Here is a 16,042-nt window from a genome sequence, read left to right as displayed (position 1 = left end):
CTCTGAGGCTGGTGGATGAAGGGTGGGGGGCATGGAGAGGGAATGACCCCTCGGGGGCCATCCTGGGGCAGGAGCAGCAAGGCTGATAAGGATCGAAGCAGCCCCTGACCCCTCACCCCCGTCCTGACCCCCAGGAGGCTCTGAAGTTGGGGTTCTTCCTCCCACGGAGCCAGGCCCGCAGACGGGTGAGTGAGGGTCTGTGGGACATGGTGTTGGGTCCAGGGGGCAGGGCTCGGTTATGCCCTCGGTTCAGGCACCTCTGGAGACGCTGACTTGGACCCCCTTCCCCTGCCTGGGCCTCAGTTTCTCCAAGTGTAAAAGCAGAGGAAGCAGAGGATCGTGGTCCAGAGCTTAGATTTCCTTCACTTCTGACTTCTGGCTGTGACCCCCCCCCCAGGAGAGGAGGCCTCACAGGGAGGCCCCTGAGGATGTGACTGGATGGGGGCCTGTCCCCTCCGCTGCGGTGATGGTGGCATTGTACGGGGAGGGGGAGGGGAGGCAGGACAATGGCCCAGGGCGTCCAGGCCCTCCCCCTTCAGCTCAGGAAGCCCAGCTTGAGTGGAAAGAGCAAGGGCTGGAGTCAGACTCCAGGTTCAGAGCCAGCTCTGTGCTCCTGCTGGGCCCTGGGCAGGTGGTTTCTCTCCTCTGAGTCTCAGGTTCATGTTCTGTAGGCTCCCTGGCCCCACCATGCTCACACGCCTGCTGTGCGGTGAGATGAAATGATGGGTGGGCTTCACAGAGCTCAGGAGGGCAGAGACCTCAGCCCAGCCTGGACCTTCCCAGGGCATCAGGGCCCTGCAGGTGGGATAGGGATCCTGGGGGGAGACACAGAGTCCACCCCATGTAGCCCTGCAGGCCCCCCTGCCGATGAGGAGCCCCCAGAGCACAGAGCTGGTGCCCACCTTTCCAGGCCGAATTCTCCATGAGTCCTGTGACCTCAGCCCACAGTGGGACCTACAGGTGCTACAGCTCACTCAGCAGTAACCCCCACCTGCTGTCACACGCCAGTGCCCCCGTGGAGCTCGCGGTCTCAGGTGAGGGGCCCCAGCCCTGTCCCTTCAGACTCCAGTCAGCTCAGGGCTCCGTCCCCTGAGCACGCTGCGCTGGGGTTGAGGGAGGGGCTGTGAGGGAGGGTCACCCAGAGGGGGCTCCGCCCCTCGAGGCCCTCCCCTCCCCTCCCACACCTTCTCACCTCACCTGGGACCCGGAACCTGACCCCTGTAGGGGAGACCACAGGGGAGGCGTAAGGGAAAGGTTTCGTGAGGTGGGGACCCCAGGGTCAGCCCCACCCCCTTCCCTCCTCATTCCCAGGACCCTCTGGGGCCCCAGCCCCCCACCGACAGGCCCCAGTTCAACAACTGGGGAGTCACTGAGGCCTCTCTGCTCAGGGGAGCCCTGGCCACCCCAGGGCAGTTTCAGAGTCTCTGGGAGGGTCCAGTGCCCTCAGATCCTCAAGGACAGACTGGGGGTCAAGCAGAGATGTCAGGAGGACCCCAGGGCTCCAGAGACTCTGAGGCTGGTGGATGAAGGGTGGGGGGCATGGAGGGGGAATGACCCCTCGGGGGCCATCCTGGGGCAGGAGCAGCAAGGCTGATAAGGATCGAAGCAGCCCCTGACCCCTCACCCCCGTCCTGACCCCCAGGAGGCTCTGAAGTTGGGGTTCTTCCTCCCACGGAGCCAGGCCCGCAGACGGGTGAGTGAGGGTCTGTGGGACATGGTGTTGGGTCCAGGGGGGCAGGGCTCGGTTATGCCCTTGGTTCAGGCACCTCTGGAGACGCTGACTTGGACCCCCTTCCCCTGCCTGGGCCTCAGTTTCTCCAAGTGTAAAAGCAGAGGAAGCAGAGGATCGTGGTCCAGAGCTTAGATTTCCTTCACTTCTGACTTCTGGCTGTGACCCCCCCCCCAGGAGAGGAGGCCTCACAGGGAGGCCCCTGAGGATGTGACTGGATGGGGGCCTGTCCCCTCCGCTGCGGTGATGGTGGCATTGTACGGGGAGGGGGAGGGGAGGCAGGACAATGGCCCAGGGCGTCCAGGCCCTCCCCCTTCAGCTCAGGAAGCCCAGCTTGAGTGGAAAGAGCAAGGGCTGGAGTCAGACTCCAGGTTCAGAGCCAGCTCTGTGCTCCTGCTGGGCCCTGGGCAGGTGGTTTCTCTCCTCTGAGTCTCAGGTTCATGTTCTGTAGGCTCCCTGGCCCCACCATGCTCACACGCCTGCTGTGCGGTGAGATGAAATGATGGGTGGGCTTCACAGAGCTCAGGAGGGCAGAGACCTCAGCCCAGCCTGGACCTTCCCAGGGCATCAGGGCCCTGCAGGTGGGATAGGGATCCTGGGGGGAGACACAGAGTCCACCCCATGTAGCCCTGCAGGCCCCCCTGCCGATGAGGAGCCCCCAGAGCACAGAGCTGGTGCCCACCTTGGGCGGGGCGCAGCCGGAGGACAGCTCAGGGAGCCCACAGCCCTGGGTTCCAATCCCAGCTCGGCCACGTCCAGGCTGGGTCACCTGGGGCTCATGGTTTTCCTCTCTGTGCCTCAGTTTCCTCATCTGTAAAATGGGTGCGGTGGGTGAGAGGAGATGAATGCACAGACCCCAGCACGAGTCTGCATACAGTAGGCGCTCAATTAACTGGCACCACTGGCTCGCTCATGACGTCACTGGTGCCCAGGTCTCAAATGGTACCTGAACGTCCTGATCGGGGTCTCGGTGGCCTCCGTCCTGCTGTTCCTCGTCCTCCTCTTCCTCCTCGTCCGACACCGGGGTCAGGGAAGACGCAGGAAGTCCGGTGAGTAGGGAACGGGGTGACCCAGGCCCCTGCAGGTGGTGGGCTTAGGGCACCAGCCAAAGGGAAACCTAAGAGACGGGTGAAGTCAGCTTAGAAAAAGATTGTCCAGAGTCTGAAACTCAAAAGTCTAGAAAGAAAACACGTCCTGTCCGCTGACATGTATAATTTAAGATATGTTCCTCCTTTTCAATCTCATGAAGGGTTCCACGTCCAGGCAGGGTCACCTGGGGCTCATGGTTTTCCTCTCTGTGCCTCAGTTTCCTCATCTGTAAAATGGGTGCGGTGGGTGAGAGGAGATGAATGCACAGACCCCAGCACGAGTCTGCATACAGTAGGCGCTCAATTAACTGGCACCACTGGCTCACTCATGACGTCACTGGTGCCCAGGTCTCAAATGGTACCTGAACGTCCTGATCGGGGTCTCGGTGGCCTCCGTCCTGCTGTTCCTCGTCCTCCTCTTCCTCCTCGTCCGACACCGGGGTCAGGGAAGACGCAGGAAGTCCGGTGAGTAGGGAACGGGGTGACCCAGGCCCCTGCAGGTGGTGGGCTTAGGGCACCAGCCAAAGGGAAACCTAAGAGACGGGTGAAGTCAGCTTAGAAAAAGATTGTCCAGAGTCTGAAACTCAAAAGTCTAGAAAGAAAACACGTCCTGTCCGCTGACATGTATAATTTAAGATATGTTCCTCCTTTTCAATCTCATGAAGGGTTGAAACATGTACGCAAGTATGAGTTCCGGTCTCCTTCTTTCCCCCTGAATCCCGTGTGAGGGGCGGGGGTCGTAACAGTCCCAGGGCCGAGCCTCCGTCATCTGCCCCAGCCCAGGGCGAGGCTGATTTCCACCCTCCCGCAGGGGCTGCAGACCCAGAGCCCAAGGACAGAGGCCTGCAGAGCAGGTAACTCCCGCCCCGAAGGCCCCCAGGCCCACCCCGCCCGCAGCTCCCCTCCTTCTCCCCCTAACACGCCCGCCTCCTCCCCAGCTCCTGCCCAGCCGCCGCCGCCCAGGACCAGGCCCTCTGTGAGCAGAAGAGGTCGGGGTGGGGGACAGAGGGTTCTGGAGGCAGTGGGGGAGGGGAAGGCTGGGACGGGGTGGGCTCAGGGGTGCGGACTGAAACCCCACGCTTCACCTCACCCCTGGGTCTCAGTGGCCCCTTCTGGATGCGCTGCGGGGGCTCCAGCCCTGCGGGGTCTCAGGGAATCCCGGCAAGCGATACACACACCCTGTTCCGCCCCAGCAGATGCTGCCGTGAAGGACACACAGCCTGAGGAGGCGGAGCAGCCGGACCATCCGGTGAGACCCCTGCTCCTGTCCGGGCCACCAAAGACCTTCTTGTTGCCAAACTCAGCCCAATGGACACGTCTCCGTCCTCACATCCCAGCCCCAGCAGCGTCCCACACTGACCTCTCCCTCCGGGCTTCCTGGGTCGTCCTGCTGCGACTCCACCCCTCCCGCTTCCCTGTGACCTCATGGCCCCTCCTTCGAGGTCCCCTTTCCTGGCTCCTCGTCCTCTGTCTGACCCTCTGGCGTTGCAGAGAAGCCCCAAGTCTCAAGAGGATTTGTGAATAAGTGAATCACCTGAATGTCCCCAGGCCCCCCTTCCTTCATTCACCCAAAAGTGGTGCACAAGGAGAGCACATCCCCCTGGCTCCCTGTACGTGCTGCACGTGCAGCAGGGAGCTCATCGGGTGGGTGAGAAAGACTAAAAGTAAAGAAAAAGGTAGTGTTCTAGAATGCAACGTCCTGATAAGGAAAGTAAAGCAAGAGAAGGTGACAGAGTGCATGGGGGGGGCAGCAAGTGCAAAGGTCCTGAGGCAGGGACATGCTTTTGCAAGAAGATGGCCATGCGGCTGGAGCCAAACGAACAAGAGAGATAACGTGTTAATACAGAAATCAGAACCACAGAAAGAATCCAGAGGCTCCAAGGTGTTAGGAGGTCCCGGGAGTTTCCATCAGGAAAGTGACCTGACCTAAGGTTCTAAAGCATCACTCTGGCAACACAGGGGAAAGCTGACGGGAGGAGATCACAGTGGATCCAGGAAGCCCCCTTTCTGTCCTACTCTCTCCCTCCAGCAGAACAGGCAGGATGCAGACCCCCGGGAGGGGACGTACGCCCAGGTGAACCACTCAAGATCAAGACTAAGGCTGGGGGTGGCCACCTCTCTTTCCTCCCTATCGGGGAGATTGCTGGACACGAAGGACAGACAAGCGGAAGAGGACGTGCAGAGGGACAGTCAGGTGGGTCCCTTCCTGTCCGGGCCCCCAGGCTTCCCTCACCCCAACCACACACCCTCCCTCTCCCCCACCGCAGGCCGCCGCATCTGAAGCCCCCCAGGATGTGACCTATGCCCAGCTGAACCACTCGACCTTCAGGCGGGAGACTGCACCCCCTGCCCCCCAGTCAGGGGAGCCCCCAGAAGAGCCCAGCGTGTATGCTGCTCTCGCCGTCCGCTAGCCCAGGAAGGACCCAGACCCCATGCTCCAGGAAGGAAGACTGCACGGACCCCGGAAGGCACAGGAGCTGCCCGCAGTGGACACCACCTAACGACCCTTAGCCTGGACTCCCAACACAGACCACCAGGAGCTCCTGGGACCTTTTGGGAGTCACGGGATTCTACCCTCAAAGATACCTAATATCCTTACATTTTAGAAAAAAACAACAGACTTCTCAATTACCAATGATTTTGAAAAAGAATAGCAAATTATTCCAAATGAAGGTAGAAGCAGGGAAATAACGATGACAAGAGTAGCTACTCATGAGGATAAACAAGAAGTAGAGAAAAATCAATAAAGCTAAAAAACCTCATTCCTGAAAGCATTAATCACACATATAAACCCGGGGACAGTGACCGAGGGAATAAGAGAGAAGGCGCGCTTTACCGTCATCGCGACACTACGGCAGGGCCTGCAGACTTTATAGAAGTAAAGAATTTTATGAACAATTTATACCGTCATATTAGAAAATGTAGGTGAAATGGACAAAAATTCTCAAAAATATAATGTACCAAAATGATGGACATTAGGATAAATAGAAAATCTGGATTGTTGTATGTGTTAAATATATTGACTTGTGATTTAAAATTTTCCCAAAAAGTGAACTCTAAGTGCAGAAGGCTTCACTGGTGAATGCTTCTGAACACGTGTGCACTTATGAAATACACCCACACAGACACACACACACATACCAAACTTACACAAACTTCTGCAGAGAATAGGGAAGGAAAGGCATCCTCCCCCCAACAACTTTTTTCGGGCCAGAAAAAAATTGAGAACAAAACCTGACAAAGAAACTGCAAAATGGGAAAATCACAGGAAGCTCTGTTTTTCTGTTTTTTGTTTTCCTAAACAAAATATTCACAAACAAGATTCATTGCTATATAAAATGAGTAATATATCATGAACATGCAGGTATTTTTTTTAAGGAATGCATGGGTGGTTTCATCCTCAGAAATCAATCAATACAATTCAAACATTAAAAGAAGAAATTTTTAAAATCATCATATCAACAGATGCAAAGCTTTTGATAAAATACAGCACCAATTTATAATGAAAAAAACTCAGGCATGAAAGGGAATTTCCTATTATTTGTAAAAGCATCTTTTAAAATCTACAACAGAAATCATTTTTAAAGGTAAAAACGTGCACTCTTTCTGCCGCAATTGAGACTGAGGCAAGAACGTTCACTGTTACCCTTGTATTCAGCAGGCCTGGATGAACCAACCAATTACATAAAGAAAACAAAGTGACAGGCACTGAGGGATGGGATAAAACTGTAGTGCTCAAGATTACAAAATCGTGTGAGTGGAAAATCCAAAATAGAATAAGGACCTATTATTCGAATTTGAAAAGAATTTATCTAACGTCACTGGGTACATCATCAATATATAAAAGTCAGTTGCGTTTCAGACTTCCAGTTTTGGAGCAGGAGAAAATAGAAGTATGTCTCCCTAACCCCCCACAAAGCACAGTAAAACTCCTGGACTTTACATACACAACAAACATAAGAATACAGGCATACCTCCATTTATTGTACCTCCCAGATATGGCAGGGATTTTTTTGTTTTTGTTTTTACAAATTGAAGGTTTGTGGCAACCCATATCAAGTAAGCCTATCAGTGCCATTTTTCCAACAGTATTATTATTATTGTTATTATTTTATTGATTTTTGGCTGTGTTGGGTCTTCCTCGCTGCGCGTGGGGTTTTCTCTAGTTGTGGCGAGTGGTGCTACTCTTTGTTGCCATGCGCTGGCTTCTCACTGCAGTGGCTTCTCTTGTTGGGAACATGAGCTTTAGGTGCACGGGCTTCAGTAGCTGTGGCACGTGGGCTCAGTAGTTGTGCTGCACGGGCTCTAGAGCGCAGGCTCAGTAGTTGTGGCTCGCGGGCTCTAGAGCGCAGGCTCAGTAGCTGTGGCTCGCGGGCTCTACAGCGCATCGGCTCTGGGCGCGCGGGGTTCCGTAGGTTTTACACCGCAGGCTCAGTAGTTGTGGCTCGCGGGCTCTAGAGCGCAGGCTCAGTAGCTGTGGCTCGCGGGCTCTACAGCGCAGGCGCAGTAGTTGTGGCGCACGGGCTTAGTTGCCCCGCGGCATGTGGGATCTTCCCGGACCAGGGCTCGAACCCGTGTCGCCTGCATTGGCAGGTGGATTCTTAACCACTGCGCCACCGGGGAAGCCCCCAACAGCATTATTTTTTAATTAAAGTGTGTACATTGTGTTTTTAGACCAATGCTGTCACACACTTACCAGACTACAGAACAGTGTAAACATAACCTTTATATGCACCTGGGGAAACAAAAAACTGTGGGACTCACTTTAATGTGCTATTTGCTTTATTGCTGTGGTCTGGAACTGAACCTGCAATATCTCCAAGGTTTGCCTGTACTCTGAAGGGTAGAGAGGAGGCGGCAGACACACTAAGACTGCTAAGACCCCAGGAATGACACGGTGGGTGTCAAAGGAGACCGAGTAGGGTACCTGGACTGCCCCATCCACCTGGCAGTAATAAGTCAGCGCCCCAGCCATGTGTAAGAAAAGTCCTTCTAAAACAAAGATTTACATACGTCCCAGACTCCCAAAACATAATATCCCAAATGACCAGGTCTAATTTGAAAAATCATTCGTCACAACAGGAACCAGGAAAATCTCGTCTTGAGTGAGAAAAAACCATCCTTAACAGCTGCTAACACTGAGATGACACAGATTTTGGAATTTTCTGACAAGGATTTTAAAACAGCCATAATAAAAATGCTTTGAGGAGCAATTACACACATGCTTAAAATAAATCTAAAAAACTAGAAAGGCTCAGCAAAGAAAGAGAAGACATAACGCAACGGAGGACCTCCCAAGTGGCGCAGTGGTTAAAAATACGCCTGCCAAGGCAGGGGACACGGGTTCGAGCTCTGGTCCGGGAAGATCCCACATGCCGCGAAGTAACTAAGCCCCTGAGCCACAACTACTGACCCTGCGCTCTAGAGCCCGCGTGCCACAACTACTGAAGCCCGCACGCCTAGAGCCCGTGCTCCGCAACAAGAGAAGCCACCGCAATGAGAAGCCCGCGCACCGCAACGAAGAGTAGCCGCCGCTCGCCGCAACCAGAGAAAGCCCGCGGGCAGCAACGAAGACCCAATACAGCCAAAAATAAAACAAATAAATTTTTAAAAAAAGAATGCAATGGATATTTCAGATCTGAAAGATACAATAATTAAAATAAAAGGCTCCACGGATGGACGGACCCAACAGCAGAATGGAGACAACAGAGGAAACGATGTAAAGATAGGAGGATACAAATTAGTCAGTCTGAACACCAGTGAGCACATATTCCGGAAGAGCATGAGAACGGCGTCTCAGTGACCTCACATCCCTGGGATCTGAGTCCTAAAAGCAGAGGAGAAAGAGGATGAGACTGGAAAGCTATGCAAGAAATAATGGCTGAAATTTCCCCAAACTTTGCAGAAGCCATGAGTCTATGCATTCATGAAACTCAGTGAACCCCAAACAGGATGAGCCCCAAGAAATCCATGCCAAGACGCGTCACAATCCAGAAAAAGAGGAAGAAGTTCCTTGAATGCAGTGATACAGAAATGCCTCCTCACTGTGGCGGGAAGCCGCCGCTCACGTGACCTTGGACTTATCAGAAGGTAGTGGCACAACAGTTTCAAGTGCTGAAAGAAAAGAACTGTCGATCCCCGATGCTATGCATTGTGAAACTATCCTTCAGGAATGAAGGGGTCATAAAGACAATCTCAGGTGAAGGAAAACTGAGAGGATTTATCACAAGCAGACCTACCCTTCACAGTAAGACCAAACTAACCCTAGGATGTACCCAAAAGCAGATTTTTTTTTTAAGCCTTGAAAAGAACCACAAAGCTGAACCACAAAGTCATTTAATCAACTTCCAAAACATAGTTACCCAGTCTTTAAAGAAAGGAAGCAGAATCTGTATACTTAACAATATAACTTTCCAGGGAATTCCCTGGAGGCTCAGTGGTTAGGACTCTGCGCTCTCACTGCCCAGGGTGCAGGTTCAACCCCTGGTCGGGGATCTAAAATCCTGCAAGCTGCCCGGCATGAACAGAAAAACAAAAAACAATATAACTTTCATATAACCCAGTGTATGGTAAATCAAAAACAACCCTGCGGTCAGGTGGAATAGCAGAGGTTAGAGGGAGGGAGTGGTGGTGGCCCATCGCACCCCTGCTTAATACACCAGCCTGGCCCCTGCAAAAACTGAGCGGATCAAGGGTGGCTGGCGGTGGAGGGCCTCAGACCTCACCCAGCGCTAAGTCCTGTCACAGCTGCTGTGCGGGATGCATATTTTTCCTAGAACAGAAGCAGGCAGCCTTTGGTCATTTCTATGCAGCTGTGGATCTGGTAACAAAGAAGCAGTTCTTCACCTAGGATGGACTGCAGGACACGTTCATACTTTGTCCAGAGAGAAATTAACTCTCCCTCTTTCCCAGCACGGTCCAAAGGGACCCTCGGCATCGTGACATTGGGCAGAGCATCCCGTTTGTCCACAACGTTGATGACATCTTGCTAATTGGACCTGATGGTTAGAGGGTGGAGAGTATTCTGCTATGTATTCCATATGGTGGGAGAGGAAGGAAGGGAGGGAGGAAGGGAGGGAGGAAGAGAAAGAGAGAAAGAAAGAAGAAAGAAAGAAAGAAAGAAAGAAAGAAAGAAAGAAAGAAAGAAAGAAAGGGAAATTCAAAGACTCAGAGCCTGCCAAAGCAGTGACCTTTAGAGAGGTCCTATGCTCTGAGGGCTGCCAAGACACACCCTGTGTAGTAAAGCACGTGCCATTGCACCTCTCAACCCCTAACACTGAGAAAGAGGCACAATTCTGGGTATGCATTCTTGGCTTGTGGAAGGAGCATAAGTCATCCTCGAGAAAACAAGTGACTTCGCAGGTTACCAAGAAGCTTGCAGGTCTGAGAGGAGCCCCCAGGAAGGTGGGGCTCTGCAGTAGCTTCAGGCTGCAGTACCAGGACCCCGGGTATCTGGGTGTACCGGAGGCTGTGTGAATTCTCTGCTGAGCCCCAGTGGCAGAGGTGAGGTTTAGCCCTATGGGTTCATGTCACCACATCCACCACCTGCAACAGAGAGCTAGATGCCACTTAAAAAACTGCTCCTAAGGACTTCCCTGGTGGCGCAGTGGTTAAGAATCTGCCTGCCAATGCAGGGGACACGGGTTCGAGCCCTGATCCCGGAAGATCCTACATGCCACGGACCAACTACGCCCGTGCGCCACAACTACTGAGCCTGAGCTCTAGAGCCCACAAGCCACAACTACTGAAGCCCGTGCGCCACAATTACTGAAGGCTGTGCGCCTAGAGCCTGTGCTCCGCAACAAGAGAAGCCACCGCAATGAGAAGCCCGCGCACCGCAACAAAGAGTAGCTCCCGCTCTCTGCAACTAGAGAAAGCCGGGGCACAGCAACAAAGACCCAACGCAGCCAAAAATAAAACTAATTAATTAATTAAAACAAAAACTGCTCCTGGCAGGCTCCTGGTTCCCAACAGACACTGACTGACTGACAAAGAGACATCAAGTGTCTGAGCAGCTGGAACTTCCCGTGATGAGCCAGGTGTTGTCATTCCCACCAAGTCATTGGGTTGCAATCCACTGTTGGATGAGTGGTAAACCTGGGGCCAGGAATAGGTCCGGAGAACAAGGTAAGTCCCACAAAGACAGGGGTTAGAGGCACAGGATACCTCCACAGCTACCCGTCACGGTGACTCCCCTCCCTCAGCTGTCCTCTGCAGCTTTACGGCCTGGGTCAGGTCTGGGCAGCGTCAGGTTTGGGGGTGGTGTGGCTCTACAGCCCTGTACCTGAAAGATACTGAGGGAAAATGCTTTCAGGGGGGAGACATCTGGGTGAGGAACAGGATAATACCTTTTGTGTGTGTGGAAAGCGAACAGGGTAGAGGGAAAGATGTACACAGACCCGGGGACGGGAGCAACCGCCCTGCCTAGACAGTCAGGGGAACTGAGCGGGAGGGGACAAGGATACCCAGGAAGGAGGAATGGGTACAGGAGGGGGCACGAGGCACGTGGTCTTTCAATGAGGGATTAACGACCCCCCCAGAGCCTCACTGCAGACAGGGTCCTTAACAGCCAAGGGGACAGGACGCCTGGTTCAGCGGATGTTTGCCAGCCTCTGCCTCCTTGCTTACACACTGGGCCTCTGAAGGATGGCCGTGGAGACAGAGATGGGGGCTAGTCATGAGCCTGGAATCAGGGACTGACTGCCATTCACCGAGGGTGATCTAACTACAGATACTGCTGAATGTCCATTGTGTCAGCAGAGGAAAGGAACACTTGCGTCCTTAACGTTGTATCATTTCCTATGGAAGCAAATCGGACACGTGGCTGCAGGCTGACTTCATCCTGGTGGAATGGACACTGGTTGAGCCTGACTAGCACGCATGTGTATGTACATTGAGACGTGAAATGCACCCCCTTTGTGCTGCTTGATCAGCTTTGGCAAATGCAGAAATTCACATAGCAACTGTCACCACAATCAACATATAAAACATTGCCATCACTCCTGAAGTTCCACGGTGACCTTTTAGTCAACCTACACCCTCCAGACCCACACTGAACCAAACAGCAACCAGTGCCCCTCACTAGGAATTCGTTTTACCAGGTCTAGAGTTTCATAAAAATGGAACTATGAAGTCTGTACTCCTCTGCATCTGCCCTCTTTTGTGCAGTATAATTTTTTGATTCATCAACTTTATTGGTATCTCATTTGAGTTTTCATTTCTCTAGTTATTAGCGATGTTAAGCAGTTTTTCATGTGCTAATTGGTCATTTATATATCTTCTTTCGAAAAATGTCTGTTTAAACTGCTTTGCTCAAGTGGGAAGGTTTTAATATTATTTATTTGTAAAAGTCCTTATTTATTCTACATACAAATCCTTTATCTTGCGCACACACACACATACTATATATATATACTGTATATATTTTCTCTTAGTCTTGGCTTGTTTCTTCCATTACCTAACACGGTCTTTTTTTTTTTTTTTTTTTTTAATTTATTTTCTGGCCGCACCATGTGGCACGCAGGATCTTAGTTCCCTGACCAAGGATGGAACCCTCACCCCCTGCAGTGGAAGCACAGAGTCTTAACCACTGGACCATCAGGGAAGTTCCCTAACACAGTCTTCTGAAGAACAAAAGTTTTTAATGTTATGAAGTCCAATAAATCTTTTGTTTTTGTTGTTTTCTGTGCTTTTTGTACCTTTCTTAAGAAATCTTTGTTTGGGACTTACCTGGTGGTCCAGTGGTAAGACTTAGCCTTCCAATGCAGGGGGTGCAGGTTCGATCCCTGGTCAGGGAGCTATGATCCCACATGCCTCGCAGCCAAAAAACCAAAACATAAAACAGAAGCAATACTGTAACAAATTCAATAAAGTCTTTTTTTTCAAAAAAGAAATCTTTGTCTAATCCAAGGTTGTGGAGATTTTCTTTAATGTCTCCTTTTAGATACTTTATGGTTTTGCTTTTGCAATTAGATCTACGATCCATTTCATGTGAATTATTGTGTATGGTGTGAGGTAAAGGTGAAGCTTCATTTTTTCCAAATAAATATCCAGTTCTTCCAGAAACATTTGTTAAGAAGATTATCTTTTCCTCAAGGAAGTACACTGTTCCTTCGTTAAAAATCAAGTGATCATATGTGTGTGTTTACTCCTGGGATCTCTGTTGTTTATTTTTTCTACCTATCCTTATGCAAATTCCACACTGTCCACTACATTTGTTCCCTCCATAGAAAGTCTTGGAATAAGACGTCCAATTTTATTCCTTTTCTAAATTCTTGAGCTATTATTGCTCTTACATATTTCTACCTCCATTTTAGTATCAGCTTGTCAATTGCTACAAAAGCTAGCTCAGATTTTGATTGGTGTTTCTTTGAATACATATCAATTTAGAGAGAGCTGATATCTTAAAATATTGAGTCTTCCAATCAATAAATGCGGTATATCCTTTTTTTGTTGTTCTTTAATTTCTCTTACCTACGTATTATAGTTCTTAGTCTTCAGATCTTACACATAAATACTTATGTTTATTCCTACCTGATCATGGTTTTTGGTGCTATAGTAAATAGTAATGTGTTTTAATTTTGCTTTCCAGTTGTTCTTTGTTAATTTGTAGAATGAAATCAATTGGTTTTTGAATATTGATCTTTTATCTTGAGACCTTGCCCCTTCACCTACTAGTTGTAGAAGCTCTTTTGTAGATTCCTTAGGAACTCCTCCATACAGGATCATGTAGATTGGGAATAAAGACAGTTTTATTCCTTCCATTTCAATCTGTAAGCTTCTTTTCCCTCTCACTTGTCTTACTGCACTGGCCAATTCTGAACAGAAGTCATGAGAGCATCACTGTCTGCTTCCCAACCACAGAGGGAAAGCATTTGGTATGACATTAGGTAAATGTAGATCCCAGATGCTCTCCATCTGATTAAGGAGGTTCCCTTCTATTCCTATATAGCTGGGCATTTTATTAATTTTATCAAATCGTTCTGTGCATATACTTATATAATGATGTGGGTTTTCTTTGTTAGTCTATTGACATGGTGGATTAACCTTACTGGTTTTCAAATATTGAACCAGCCTGGCATCTGATGATAAATCACACTTGGTTATGATATGTTATCCTTTTCAGATATGGTTGGCTTTCATATACCAATATGTTGGTGAGAATTTTTCTATGTTCTTGAGGGATATTGGTCTGCAGCTCTCTTTCCTTGTACTGTCTTTGCCTAATTTGAGTTTGGAGTAATGCTTACCTCATAAAATTGCTGCACAGTGTTTCTTTACCTTCTATTTCCTGGAAGAGATTGTGTAAAATTGCATTATTTCCTCCCTAACTGTTTAGTAGTACATGCCAGTGAGGACACCCTGGCCAGGAGCCTTCTTTGTTGGAAACTTGTTTTAACTACAAATTCAATTTCTTTAATATTTTTAAAGAATATTCAGATTATTTCTTCTTAAGTGAGTCTTGGTAGTCTATGTCTCTCACAAGTTGTCAAAATTATGGGCACAGAATTGTAATATTTTCTTATTACCCTACTAATAGCACTGGGGTTTGTAGGGACACCCTGTCATTCATTCCAAATATTGGCAAATTGTGTCTTCCCTCTTTTTTCCATGATTTCTCTGACTAGTGGTTTGTCAATTTTATTGGCCTTTTTAAAGAATCGGCTTTGGCTTTCATTTATTTCTGTTATTGTTTTTCTGTTTTCAGTTTCATGGAGTTCTGCCCTTTAATGTTTATTACGTTTACTTTGAGGTGAGTTTGCTCTTCTTTTTCTTGTGTCTTAAAATGAAAACTTAGGTTAGCGATTAGAAACCATTCTTTCTTTTTTTTTGCGGGGGGGGCCTCGCCGCAAGGCATGTGGGATCTTCGTTCCCCAACCAGGTATAGAACCCATGCCCCCTGCACTGGAAGCGCAGAGTCTTAACCACTGAACCGCCAGGGAAGTCCCAAAAACCATTCGTTTTTTAAATATGAGCACTTTCTGGTCTTACTTTCTTTCTAAACACTGCTTTAGCTGCAGCTTACAAGGTTAGTGTATTTCCATTTTCATCCAGTTCAAAATATTTTCCAATTTTCCTTGAATTCCTCACCATGGATGATTTAGAAGTGTGTTTTTTAATTTCCAAATAGCTGAAGATTTTCCAGATAGCTTTCTAATAATAGATTTTAACTTAAATTCCATTAGGGTCAGAAAAGAAGTGATGTATGATAGTAATTCTTTTAAATCTGTTAAGCTTTGTTTAATAGCCAAGGATAAAGACTATCTTGGCCAGTATCCCGTGCACACTTGCAAAAGGTGTATTTTGCTGTTGGTGGCACATGCCGCAATGAAGATCCCGTGTGCCGCAACTAAGACCCGGAGCACCCAAATAAATAAATAAATAAATAAATAAATAAATATATATATATATATATATATATATATATATATTTTAAAGCGAAACCCAGAAACCTTATCACCATACAGGTCCTTTCACCCTCATTCCCCATCATGTTGTAGCTACTGTATGTATTCATCTACATATATTAAAAGCCCAACCAGACATTGTTATTTTTGCTTTCAACAGCCATACATATTTTAAAGAACTTAAGAGGAAACGAGAAAAATATGCTTGCATTTACTTAGATATTTACCACCTTTTGCTCTTCCTTTATTGTTGAAATTCCAAGTTTCCCTCTAGAATTATTTCCTTTCTGCCTGAAGAACTTACCTCATCACTTTTTTTAGAGCAGTTCTGCAAGCAACACATTCTCTCAGTGTTCCTTCCTGTAAGAATGACTATTTTGCTTTCATTCCTGAAGAATATATCCAGAAGAAGTCCAGGTTAGCTCTTCTTGTTTTTCAGAACTATAAATCTGACCATAGTGGTTTCTGATGTGAAATCTGTAATCATTCAAATCCTTTTTGCTCTGTATGGAACCTGGCACTTTTCTCTGGATGCTTTCAAACTTTTCCCCACTGGTTTGATTATGATTGTGATGTGTGGACATCGTTTTTATTTTATTTTATTTTACTTTTTTATTGATGTATAGTTGATATACAATATTATATGTTACAAGTGTACAATATAGTGATATACAATTTCTTTTTTTGTCAATCCCCAAATCCCTGACTATCCTTCCCCACCACCCTTACCCCTGGTAACCGTAAGTTTATTCTCTGAGTCTGTTTCTATTTTGTAAATAAGCTCGTTTGTATCACTTTTTTAAAGATTCCGCAAATAA

General features: G+C 48.7%; 1 protein-coding gene and 1 long non-coding RNA gene across 2 annotated transcripts in view; one reads left to right on the top strand and one right to left on the bottom strand.

Annotated features, from left to right (window-relative positions):
* The window catches only part of LOC129391439 (uncharacterized), a 52,457-nt gene extending 49,702 nt beyond the window's left edge, over positions 1-2,755 (bottom strand). The window contains exon 1 of the long non-coding RNA XR_008615592.1: positions 2,676-2,755. This is a non-coding gene — a long non-coding RNA (uncharacterized lncRNA). The remainder of the gene's footprint in view (positions 1-2,675) is intronic.
* Positions 1-6,086, top strand: part of LOC102984410 (leukocyte immunoglobulin-like receptor subfamily B member 3) — a 20,911-nt gene extending 14,825 nt beyond the window's left edge. Inside the window, exons 8-14 of the mRNA XM_055079202.1 lie at positions 135-185; positions 2,662-2,778; positions 3,536-3,671; positions 3,756-3,793; positions 4,014-4,066; positions 4,847-5,011; positions 5,085-6,086. Of these exons, the coding sequence (XP_054935177.1) occupies positions 135-185; positions 2,662-2,778; positions 3,536-3,671; positions 3,756-3,793; positions 4,014-4,066; positions 4,847-5,011; positions 5,085-5,228 (704 nt within the window). The 3' untranslated portion in view covers positions 5,229-6,086. The remainder of the gene's footprint in view (positions 1-134; positions 186-2,661; positions 2,779-3,535; positions 3,672-3,755; positions 3,794-4,013; positions 4,067-4,846; positions 5,012-5,084) is intronic.
* The last annotated feature ends 9,956 nt before the right edge of the window (positions 6,087-16,042 follow it).

The sequence above is a fragment of the Physeter macrocephalus genome, chromosome 17 (assembly GCF_002837175.3).
Source record: "Physeter macrocephalus isolate SW-GA chromosome 17, ASM283717v5, whole genome shotgun sequence".
Lineage (NCBI taxonomy): Eukaryota > Metazoa > Chordata > Mammalia > Artiodactyla > Physeteridae > Physeter > Physeter macrocephalus.
The sequence above is the reverse complement of the archived record's forward strand: the minus strand, read 5'-3'. Positions and strand labels throughout refer to the sequence as shown.